Source organism: Crinia signifera, chromosome 1 (assembly GCF_055691185.1).
Source record: "Crinia signifera chromosome 1, ASM5569118v1, whole genome shotgun sequence".
Classification (NCBI taxonomy): domain Eukaryota; kingdom Metazoa; phylum Chordata; class Amphibia; order Anura; family Myobatrachidae; genus Crinia; species Crinia signifera.
In genome coordinates, this window is record NC_139217.1 from 114,244,364 (window position 1) to 114,257,485 (window position 13,122).

The 13,122-nt window shown below is 43.5% G+C and overlaps 1 protein-coding gene and 1 long non-coding RNA gene across 3 annotated transcripts in view; one reads left to right on the forward strand and one right to left on the reverse strand.

The window, feature by feature from the left end:
- Nucleotides 1–1,063, forward strand: part of MND1 (meiotic nuclear divisions 1) — a 32,418-nt gene extending 31,355 nt beyond the window's left edge. Inside the window, exon 5 of the mRNA XM_083156835.1 lies at nt 882–1,063. Within this exon, the coding sequence (XP_083012961.1) occupies nt 882–988 (107 nt within the window). The 3' untranslated portion in view covers nt 989–1,063. The remainder of the gene's footprint in view (nt 1–881) is intronic.
- Nucleotides 1–13,122, reverse strand: part of LOC146059574 (uncharacterized) — a 93,972-nt gene that overhangs the window by 39,078 nt on the left and 41,772 nt on the right. The window lies entirely within an intron of this gene.

Consider the following 13,122-nt stretch of genomic DNA (forward strand, 5'->3'; position numbering starts at 1 on the left):
AAAAAATTGGAGATTTCTTACCAAATCTCTCACTTTCTGAATCTCTCATCCTATTACATTTCACCAATGACTTTAGATGTCACTTCCTGGTTTGTAATATTACACCAACGGATTTCATCTTGGATGATGTAAGTAAAGTTCTCAGCAAAGTTGGCGAGGACTATACATTCAGAATCCGTTCAGTTTGCCTTCTTTTCTTTGAAAACCTGTCCTTGAATTTTAGACCCCTTGTGATGCTCTTTCAGTGAATCTAAATTCTCAACCAGTTCTCGTCACGAGGTTTAATGATGGTGACCCTTTCAGCTCTGTCAGTTGTGACCCACTGCTTGTATACCATATTGTCTGGCATCACATCTTCTTTCCCACAATTCATCAGCATATCAATTCCTCACCTGCGCATTGATCAAACCTATTCATATTCATCATGCAGATATTTGTTAACATCACAAACAAATATATTAAGGAGGTCTTTGTAGTGTACATTCAGTCTCCCTCCAAGAACATAAGCTTCACGTTTTTGTGATTATAGAAAAATGCACACTGTGTGGGTCCCTGATGCTCTTACCCTGGCATCCTGTTTGTTGGTCTCGATTAATTATTACACTGCTAAAAACATTCCATTTTGAATTAAATTTTTCTTATAAACACTTATATAGAAAAAAGGCACACACCTATGTTAATTTTTTTGAAGAATTTGAACCTTTTTTTTTTTAATGATGGTTTATCCTAAAAGTGAATTACGTTTGTTGCTTCCCACTTGTGGTTTGCAAACTGCTAGAACAGATCTAATCATAACAATCCTAGTTCAGTAACTTGGTACAAATTATTATATTTGGCTTACTGTATATTAATGTGTCATTGCTTCTCACATTGATCCACAGATAATATATTTTCTGTGAAATCTTGGGCCAAGAAAAAGTTTGGGTTTGAAGAGAGCAAGATCGACAAAACATTTGGCATACCTGAAGATTTTGATTATATTGATTGAAGTAATATGCGTGTTATATGTTAATGTATTTAGCCACAATGTGTGCATTCCAGAATTAAAGGTACATTAAAATGTGGTTGTGTTTTTGTTTTTTTTCCAACAATGTTCATTTTCATGGGAACTGGTGCATAGAGGAATCTATGCCTTTTGTGGTTTTGGCAACTTGTATGTAGGGGAAATATACAGTAACACTAGAAAATGTTTTAAAAAAGTATAATTTGTGTCAGGAGTATGAATCCATTTTTTTAACAGTGCAATTAAAAACATGCTTTTCGTACATGTCCACTACATTTTACCATTTTGTACAATTAAATTGTTTTCCATTTGCTGTCTTCCTTTAGTGGAGGTACTGGGTTATTTATGCACTAGAAGGCAGCAGCTGCGTTCCTGGATTGATGGTACTTTAAGCATCACCTACATGTTAGCTAAACACATCACCAACTTGTTTCATACCTCCCAACATTTTAACTTTAGAAATCAGGATGCTCGTGCGGCATAGCCAAAAAAGGGGCATGGTCTATGTCATAGGACACGTGGTCTCATGGGGATGCCGCAGGCCATGCCCCATTTTCCATCACTAAGGTGAATGGCCAGTGCTGTGTATGCTGCTGGCCATGCCCACAGCCCCTCTGCCTCTCTGAAAAGATGCTGTGCGGTCTATTCCCCGGGCAGGGTGGATTTCCAACTGCCCTCCCACCGCGGGACACTGCTGTCCCCCAAAAAATGTGAAGTTCCCATGAAAAGCGGGACAGTTGGGAGGTATGCTGTTGGCATAGCAGTTGATTAAATAGTAAACAAAAGAAAAACTAAATGAGAAGACTTTTTTTTAACATCCTTATGCATATAGTTCAATTCTTTGGTCAACATATAGAGCCACAAAGGATCCATCTGTATTAAATTATACCTTTTACATGTTTAATGTTCCTCTTAATGAGGTGAGCAAGGTAGTATGCTAACAGTGGCCTACCGCTTCATTGGTACAAAGAAACCTCTATGTGTAGGGTTTAATCCCCATTCAATGTGAGTGGGGTGCGTTGTTTCAGTCCTATATTTATTTCATATCATTACACATATTCTAGCCCCTCCTATAGAGGTTGATAAGATATACGTACAGGGTCATTTCAGAATTTATTGCCTCAATCAAAAAATCAGGAGACTGTATCATTTACATGTTTTTTATGTGTATTTTTTTCACATATTTGTTGAGCATCGATGGCCTGCCACTTATTGGGATTACCATAAGAACCACTTACCTCAAATTCTGGGATGTCACAGGATTGTCAGGATCTAATTAATTCAGAGACACTCACAAAAAGAACGATTGATTTGGAAAAATGTAATACATTCATGTTTGGTTATTTCATGTTTAATATTTTGTAAGTGTGTACACCTTTCACATTCTTTACAGTTTTTGCGCCACTAGATCATTTTGATTCCACCCCCTTTTTTATTATTTAGCTATAGATCTGGTGAGATCTGCAGATTCTCCCAAATGCTGCGATGGATGCCAGCGGACAGAATACAGACACTGGCATCCTAACTAGTTAAAATCCTGACGGGCATTCAACTAAACTAATCCTCCCCTCCCGCTGCCTATCCCTAATCCTCTACCTTACAGACTAACCCACCCCGACATACTTGCATTCTGGATTCCGCCGTCGGCATTCTGACAGGTATCGGGATTCTAGTTTGCTGACCGCTGGGTTCCCGTCCTTTGGATGCCAACAACATCTTATGGAGCTCATCATACAGTGCCAGTGTGTTTAGGACCAACTTGTCTGAGTTCTATTGAAGATGGGATGTTGCCCATAGAAAATATTGGGGCAGATTTATTAAGCTCGGTGAAGTGATAAATTGTCTGTTTTTTATCACCGGCCAATCAGCTCCTAACTGTGAAGTTATAAGCTTGGTTTGAAAAACAGGTAGGAGCTGATTGGCCGGTGAAAATACACAGACACTTTATTACTTCACTGAGCTTAATAAATCTACCCCTCAATCTATTATCTTCTAGAAGATGCTTAATAGATAAGAAGTAGAATCTGGTTTCTATGGGCAACTGCCCATCTTCAATAGAATTCACATCCTATAGATTATGAACTTGCGAGCAGGGCCCTCCTACCTCTATATTGATATCTTACTACCCAGTTAGTTTTATCATTGTTGATTACAATTGTAAAGCGCAACGGAATCTGCTGCTCTATACAGAAACTGTAAATCTATCTTCATAAATTTACCCCTCTGTGTCTGAATAATCTAAGATGGGACAATAATGTACTAATCTGCATTTCTAATGTAGACAGTCTAGTGTTGTCATAGCAAGAACTTTTTACTGCAGTCCTTTTAAAAGCTGTTAATATTGATTCTCATGGTGTTAAGCAGGAGATATTCCAGCAAAAGACAGCGACTCACATTGAGTGAGATGCTCATATAAAAGATTAGGAATGTCATATTAAACCATGGTTACACCCAGCGCAGCGGTGGTTTAAGAGAGGAGACAGCCCATGTGCAGGCTCTAGATGGACCCGCTTCTCTCCAGCAGCACAGTAGGTACTGGTGACATCTCTACTGCACACATCTAAATCACCAGGAGAGTCATGACCACTCCAATTTTTAGGTGACTTCTGTTTGCTCTGCAGTGCAGGGTGAAGTGGGACTCTAGAGAAGAAGTAGAATTATTTGGGTGCAGTCACACAAGTCCCAGGAGCCCATATGTACTACACAACCTGCTCCCATAGGCAGGCCAGTGGTGACTAATGAACCTCCCCAATGAAATCTATCCCACACACACAAATACAGCTTCACTCTAAAAGCTGCACATGTAGCATTCTATGGAAACTAATACCGCTTTCACATTGCAAATGCCGTGTCGCATCCGGATTTGAACATGGGTCTGTCCGGGGAGTGACCTGGCATTTGCAAGGTGAAGCTCCCCACAGCGTCCTGGCAATATGATGGGTTGCTGATGTCAGTGCTTGGAGATTACGCTGCTTCCTCCCTATAGTGTGAGCGGAACCCAGGTTACCCATTCACACTGCCAGCTAACCCTTCTCTTAACCAAGGTTGGATTGCCTGGTTTGCTGGACTCGGGATTTTTCAGAAGATGCTTTCACACCGCACAGTGACCCGGGTCGACCCAACAACAACCCAAGTCAGACCCCGGTTATTTGTGCGTTGTGCAAGGGGCATAACCTGTAACCTTTCTTCCTTATCCACCTAAATTAGCACCATACTTGCCTATTTAAAAAAAAAACATTGCAGAGAGACCAACAACACCTACAGTGGATGTGTACTGCTCCATCTGAGCATTGTTGTTCAGTATGAACTACTTGTTGATAAAAACATGATACTTTTGAGGGTTTGTTCATTTGTCTTCTCACCTAAGTGGCAACAAGTATACTTCTATGATATTTCTGTAGCCATATAGATCATTTGTGTCTTATAACCAATGCATGGAAATGTCACAGATGACCTTATATATGTATATCTTCCCTTTAATTTTTTTCCAAATACATAACTGCTATATATTGTGAGTAGGGTGGGGGATTGCTAGACTATTCAGGGAGTTGGGAACATTGCTGCTATTTTTGGGGTCTCCCTGAATGTTGCTGTGGTGAGGTGAACTAGTCTATGACATTAACTGACCTACTTACGGGCCGACGAGCGTTCTGAGCAGAGCTACTTCTCTGAGAATGCTCGGTATCCCAGCACACAGTGCTGCGTCGTGCTGTGTGCTGAGCGAGGTGTCAGGGTCAGTGTTCTCCATTGAGTTATTGGCCCAGACTCATTAATAACCTGCGTGCAGGTTATTAATCGCTGCCGGATACAGAGCGACGGGGCTGCGCATTTAAATCGCTGTGTGGTCTACAATCTAAAATCGCTCAGAAAATGCCTGAATGTCGACCTGTGTGTAGGGCCCAATAGAGTACATGTGGCGTTGCACTAAATGCATGAACGTAACTACACTATGGGCCTTATTTAGATCTGAGCTCAGTACAAATTTGCTCGGAAAATGGGCAAAACCATGTGCACTGCAGGTGGGGCAGATGTAACATGTATAGAGAGAGTTAGATTTGTATGAGTTATTTGGTTTCTCTGCAGGGTAAATACTGGCTGCATTATTTTTACACTGCAATTTAGATTTCAGCTTCAGCACACCGCACCCAAATTTAACTCTCTCTGCACATGTTACATCTGCCCCACCTGCAGTGCACATGGTTTTGCCCATTTTCCAAACAAATTTGTACTGAGCTCGGATCTGAATAAGTCCCTATGAGAAGAATGATTAATGTTGTTTGTTTTCCCCCAGTTAAAGATCAAAAGCTGAATATTGTACTGAGTCGCCAGGAGTAAGCATGATCCGTACGAGAGGAAACAACACAAAGCCACTCTGGTACCATAGGGAATAAACAAGTTCTTCCTTGTGAAATGTTAGACTAACAAAACATACAAAATTGTCCTGGTCCCAGGGTGAGGAAAACCCTTTCTGTTTTGAAAGGGATTTAGTTAAAAAGAAATGTGTTTTCATTTAAGTACGTTTATATTTTGTGCCATTGTGTTGTGTGTAGATTACAGTTACTGTTTCCAAACAAAAATAAATTATATTACTTATTCCCTTTTATAAAGGTGTAAAAACAATTCCACATCTCATTTAGATGATGAGTTCTCAGCACCACAAGAATGACTTCAGTTTGTACATATATGTGATGCAAAGAGAGGAAGAGCATAAGATTCCCCCGTCCGGGCGCTCTCCACCCTGCTGGCAGCAGCGATCTAGAACCTGAGCTCCAGAGTGCTCAGACTCTTATGCGCATGCGCTGATCTCTGGAAAAAATGGTGCTGCCGGACTCCAGAGCGGTGTTTAAAAAAAAAAAAGAGGGTGCAGTGTGGGCCCCATGAACTACAAATATGCCACTAGTGATGCCTAAGTATTTAGAGACTGGGTATGGGTCACTGGGTTGACCTACATTAGGTTGACATGCATTGGGTTGATTACTGAAGGTCAACGCTTGAAATAGGTTGACATGCCTAAGGTCAACATTGATGGAAGGTCGACACAAGCATTAGGTTAACAATGGCTATGTCGACAGTTAAAACGGTCAAAATGGGTTTTATTTATTTCACAGTTTCTTATATAGGGCAAACATATACTGCAGCGCTTTACAGAGAATATTTGTTGGAAGCCAATTAACCTACCAGTATATTTTTGGATTGTCAGGAAACCCACGCAAGCATGGTGAGAATATACAAAGCGCACAGTCAGGGCAGTGGCGGATATCGAACCTAGGGCAGTACGGACGGTGTAGTGGTTAGCATTATTACCTCACAGCACTGAGGTCTTGCATTTGATTCCCACCATGGCTCTAACTGTGCAGAGTTATTATATTCTCCCCGTACGTGCGTGGGTTTCCTCCGTGTACTCCGGTTTCCTCCCACAATCCAAAAATATACTGGTAGGTTATTTGGCTCCTAACAAAATTAACCTTAGAATGTCTGTGTGTGCGTGTACATGTGGTAGGGAAAAAGGGTACTTCTGTAGTTTCACGGCGCCAGTAATAGAGGGTCATTCAGAGATCTTAGTTACATATATTTAGCAAAACTTATGATAAGCTTCCGGGCCTCGTCCTACACTGCATGATAACAGCACCCAATCTGGGCCATATAATTGTCGGTACTCTTTACCTAGCACGGCGCCCACGATCTTGATCGTGGGCATCGTGAGGTAAAAAATCGTGTCGGTCGCGTCGTATGCGGGCTAAAGGTGCCCGCACGCGACGCGATGTCCACGATTTCCCATTGAAAACCATGTTAAACATGGACATCGTGTCGGTCGCGTCGCGGCCGGCTATAAATGTGCATACGATGGCTGCGACGCGATGCCCACGATTTGCCATAGGAATTAATGTTAAAAGACCCGATGGACACGATTTTCATGTTAAATGCCTCAATGGACCCGATTTTAGCATAGGAAACAATGTTAAATGGGCCTTAGAGCCCAAATACTTACCCTGAACTCAGAAATGTCCCCCCCCCCCATTTTTTACGCCACCCCACGATCAACGTGAACCCGAAGCGTGGCGAGCGCAGCGAGCCCGCGAGGGGCGGCGGTACGCGTCCTCCGACCTTTTCATACCCCCACTATCCACGTCGGCGTGGAGTTGAGAATAGAATAGTGTGGCGAGCGTAGCGAGCCGACGCGGATACCTTCACAGCTAGACGCGTCCCCTCGCGGGCTTCACAGGTGTCCGTGGCGACGCGGACACCTGTGAAGCCCGCGAGGGGACGCGTTTACCTGTGAAGGTATCCGCGGACCCTCGCGGGGCTCGCTGCGCTCGCCACGCTTCGGGCTCGGTGGCTCGCTGCGCTCCCCACACTATTCTATTCTCAACTCCACGCCGACGTGGATAGTGGGGGTATGAAAAGGTCGGAGGACGCGTACCGCCGCCCCTCGCGGGCTCGCTGCGCTCGCCACGCTTCGGGTTCACGTTGATCGTGGGGTGGCGTAAAAAATTGGGGGGGCCATTTCAGAGTTCAGGGTAACTATTTGGGCTCTAAGGCCCATTTAACATTGTTTCCTATGCTAAAATCGGGTCCATTGAGGCATTTAACATGAAAATCGTGTCCATCGGGTCTTTTAACATTAATTCCTATGGCAAATCGTGGGCATCGCGTCGGGGCCATCGTGTGCACATTTATAGCCGGCCGCGACGCGACCGACGCGATTTCCATGTTTAACATGGGTTTCAATGGGAAATCGTGGGCATCGCGTCGGTCGCGTCGCGGGCACACATAAATGTACCCGCGATGCCCGCGATGGGCGCCGTGCTAGGTAAAGAGTACCTAATTGTCTACTGTAAGACTACATGATAACAGCACTTACCAATATATCTAAGTTGAGAGCCAGCCTATCAGGAGTTACCCCTAAATCCTCCTTGTTGCTCTAGTCTACAGGAACCAGCATGCCCTCCAAATGCAGGTCCCAACAAATGCCTATTGCATATAAAAACAGTGGTGAGAGTGGTGACAGCTGCTCAATCAAACTAGTAATGGGAATATAGATTGTAAGCTCCACTGGGGCAGGGACTGATGTGAATGTTCAATATACTCTGTAAAGCGCTATGGAGATATGTATGCGCTATATACATAACTGTTAATAATATCAAACCCATGACCTCAGCACTGTGAGCACCGTGCTGCTTTTTTGAGTCCCGAATGTCGACATAGACATCGCCAAAGTGTACCGCATCCCCTTGCCTGTCTTGTTGCACTCGCCATGCTTCACTATTCTATGCTCCCTCCATGCCCTGGTGGATGGTAGTACATGAAATACCGCCTGTCGACCTCAAAAAAAGTGAAAAAACCCATGTCAGCCTTTTGAATGTCAACCTAATGCTTTTGTCGACCTTCCATCCATGTTGACCTATTTCAGGTGTCGACCTAATCCATGTCGACTTTCAGTGGTCGACCCAATGCATGTCGACTTTTGGTGTGTTAACCTAACAACCCGATACCTAGAGACTACTGCAGTTTGTTCAAACTAAATGGTAAATGTAGTTGTTTTATAGCCAGGCTGTGTATAAATCTATCTATTATAGTATTTTTGCCTGATGTTAACCTAGCGATATGCTGCTCATGACAGGGTCCTATAGTGCCAGACGGCTCCCCGACAGTCAGGATTCCGACAGTTAATACTCCGACGTCGGAATCCCGACTGCTCCCTCGTGGGGGTCCACGACCCCCATAGAGGGAGAATAAAATAGGTGGTGAGTGCAGCTCGCCACCGTGCCCGCAGCGTGGCGAGCGCAGCGAGCCCGCAAGGGGCTTCATTGCGCTCCCTACGCTGTGCAGTCGGGATTCCAACAACTGACTAATGACTGTCGGGTAATTATACCACACTCAGTCCCGGCACACCATTACATTATATGGGCCTTATTCTGCTCGCTACGGTGGGACCGTAAACGGCCGGATCAGGGTTTTTTTTCATCTGCGCATGCGTAGCTTTCGCAATGCGCAGGTGCAGCGACCTCACACCGCTCACGGACGGGTCTCTCCGTGCGGAAAAACCTGTCCGCAAGAGTATGGACATTGTGGGCGGCATGGGGGCATTTTTAGGGGAGCGGCCGGAATAATGAGGGAAACGGGGTGTAAACATGGGCGTACACGGGGGTGTGCACCAAAAATGTACGGTGCTACAACCGGCGAACGCACCGTGCATTTTGGGCCAAAAACAGGCGGACGCCAAAGATAGCTCCAGACCACCCCTAGAGATACCGTATGAGAGCGGACACCTGGGTCTGCTAATTAACGCTGATTACTACACCTGAATGTAATAAGCAATGCTGCAGCCTATTAAGTGAAAACCATGATTTCACTACCTGCAAGCCACACACAGCCCTCAAACACATTGGAAGCATATCCTTCTACACTTCAACATGTAAACTTTGGTTTAATTTTAGGTAAGATTCATTCAAAGACCTGCTTATATATGCCAAGGTAGTTATTTTATAACCATCTACACCCATTCAGTAAGTGTTTTTGTATACTTTAAAAAGCAGGACACTCAATTCACAGAAGACGACATGTGTCAACCTTCTCACTGTAGCACAAACATACCAGTTTTTTATATGGGAAAAGACACATAAACCACATCTAAGAGCAACAAGGATGTTTTTGGACTCAATTTCTACTTGCACTGTGGCGTACGCTCAGATATACGGAAGATGTCGGTGGGAAAACGGACGAGACCCGTCCGTATACGGTGGCGTATGTTCTGTTGTACGCCAGTTATCGGTGGCTAAGAGGGGATCCGTCCGTGTACGGTGACGTACGCTCGAGTGTACGCCACTCCCCTTTGTCGGTGTTTGTGACCGTCCATGTGCGGATGTTTTGTGGGCGGACTTACGCTCACCATCCGCTTGCGGGAAACGTATGGTGAAATGGACCGTACGTACGTTGCACCGACCGAATCAGAATAAGGGCCTATATATCACACAAATAAGTGTTTCAGGATACAAGTTGCTCATATAGTCCTTGCTTGCTGACTATGATCTGACAAATTCATGTGTTGTATCGTGCTAGCATGCAAAAGCAAGGTTTTGCATGTTGAATGCCCCCGAAGTGAGTGCATTCAAGCCCCTTGCGGGCTTGGTGGCTCGCCACATATTCTATTCTCCCTCTATGGGGGCTGTGGACCCACATGAGGGAAAATAGGCCGTGTAAGCCGGGATTTTGACTGTCAGTGAGTCATCCGGCACCTACGATGCTGGTGACATGCTACTCTACATATATGATCACAGCTGAAGGCAGAAACATGCCCACAAATCGTCTGTGACATGCCTACATTTTTGCCGCCACTCCTTGTTACCTTCCCCAAATTCTCTTTCTGTCAATCACAGTGTTATTGTGTGTATGTGCAGTCTGTCTATTATTACTCAGATGTGTGAACATTAGTATTGCAACCGAGCAAACATGATTTAAGCCCAGTGGTTAGTTTTGGATTAATTTGATAATACAGCAGAACAGCTATATTACACTCTCCCCCCCCTCCCCTCCCCTGTGGAGCCAACTTGTTTCTGTATTGACCTTTTGGTCAAGACCTATTAGGGTAGACCTATTGCCTCTCTATCTAAGCTGATTGCCCACCCCCTCCCCTGGATCCAGCAATTTACTATGCATTCACCTCAGCTTATAGACAGCTCTGTGTAAAATGTTGGCGATTTACTGTATAATGAGGCGTTAGTTGGGCAGGACATCTCAGTCCCATGCTTCATTGTGTGTAATTTGGCCACAAGATGATAGACTTATTTGTTACAGTAATATGATGGGGCTTTATATAACACTCAAGCTTTTCATACACACCCTGTGACAGTAAACAAATAACTTTCTGTTATCATACTTTACAGTTACTGCTGTGATACTTAATTTTCTTACGGTGCCCATACACGATGTGAGGAACCCCGTGCTTTTATGGTGCACATACACAGTGCATTTTTCGGTGCGATACACGCTCCCGCGCACAGCACATCGCACAGCACAGAAAGTCTGTGCAGCCTGTGCTTTTAGTACTAGATTGCATAGCATCTAGTACAAAAAGCATACGATGTGCTACAGCACCTTACTTTTTGTACTAGATGCGATGCAATCTAGTACTAAAAGCACGGGCTGCACAGACTTTATGTGCTGTGCAATGGGATGTGCACGGGAGTGAGCATCTCATTGCACTGCCCTGTCGCACTATGTCCCTTATTTAGATCTGATCGCAGTACAAATTTGTTCTCAAAATGGGCAAAACCATGTGCACTGCAGGTGGGGCAGATGTAACATGTGCAGAGAGAGTTAAATTTGTGTGACTTATTTTGTTTCTGTGCAGGGTAAATACTAGCTGCATTATTTTTACACTGCAATTTAGATTTCAGTTTCAACACAAATTCCAACCAAATTTAACTCTATCTGCACATGTTACATCTGCCCCACCTGCAGTGCACATGGTTTTGCCCATTTTGAGAACAAATTTGTACTGCGATCAGATCTGAATAAGGGCCTATGTATGGGCACCTTTATATATAGGGTTGTACTATAAGTGCATGTATTTACTTGAATTCTTTATCATCCATTTGTCAGGTGGTGATAACAGTGGATTCTATTGACAGATCAGTAGGCTGCCAACATAATATAATAAGATGAGCATATGATAGCTTAAATTAAAACCTTCTTTAAAGTCACTTATTTGATTAAATGGAAAATGTATGTTCTCCTAAGATTTTACCCCTAACTCTTTGTATAGCCATTTCTATGCTTTCAGTCAAAATTGTAACATATTTGCTAATAATTATTCAGTCTCCTGGAATGGATATTAAAGGTTTGCAGAGTATATTTGAAAACTTCTATCGCTATAAGAGAATGTCCTGAAGGCTGCAAGAATAAAGAAAACATTCTTAAGGGTAATTGAAAGTACATTATTTAGATAACATATTGCATCGATCCCAAATTGCATGTTATGCCACTTTTCGTCGACTGTATAAAAGCACTTGCAATAAAATGGTCTTTGGATAATAATAAGTTGTAACATAGGCTTTTAGATAGTGAAAAGTTTTTCATTTTTCCATTCTCTTCCTCCAGTTAATTTAAATATAAATGCTGTTTTGATGTGGAAGTACATTTTTCTTCTACAAATGTATTAATGTACTAAACAGATCTAGAATAATTATGTATTTCCTAGGATAATCATTAAATACCCTAGAAATTTACCATCAGTGGCGTGTGAGGCACCCTGCCAGGCTCCCTCATCGCCCCCTTCCACATCAGACTTTTGCAGCTGGCCCTGGTTCCTAAAATATAGGGGACAAAGTGAGTGTGAGTCCCAGTTTTTCGTTCTTCACCCAGGGCTTAGGCGCTTTCATCTGTGTTCTTCACCTAGGGTGTCGCCTTTTAAGCTCTTTTACATGGCTGCCGCCTCCCAGGACTTCATCTTCTTCTGGAGCTCTTCTCTGCTCCTCCTCTGCCATCCGACTGCTTGCCCCCTGTCTCTCGCTGGGTAATATAGCCATCTTAAGGGGGCGGGGCGATGACTCGGTGAGCCATGCTTATAACCTGCTTGTTGTAGGCATATTAATAGCCTTGCAAAGAGCTAAGGATCAAAAAGGTTGAGATTACCTAAATAATAAAAAAAATGGGCAGACTAGATGGGCAAGGAGGTTCTTATCTGCCGTCAAATACTATGGGGTTTATTTAATAAAATGGGAGTTCTTATGAAGATGGGATGTTGCAATCAGATTCTGACTATTATTTTCTAGATTGATGGTGCTAAATAGATGTTGATTCTCATTTATTGCCCATCGTAACATCCCATCTTCAGTAGAACTCTCATCTTAGTAAATAATCCCCTGTGTTTAAGAAATGATATATTGATGCCCCAAAAGGTGGGTACACACTGGTCGATATATATATCGGCCTCTCGATTGAATGACCGCTATATCAATGCACCATCGACCATTGTGTATGTACGATATATATCTGTGAAAAGCGAATTGTGCTGTGTGTAAGGGCGATCCGCTGACCGTACAACCATGCCGGGAGCCACCGGTGATTGACAGCTCAGTGGGCTGGCGCATGCAAATGTGCCTGCCCATTTATGATGT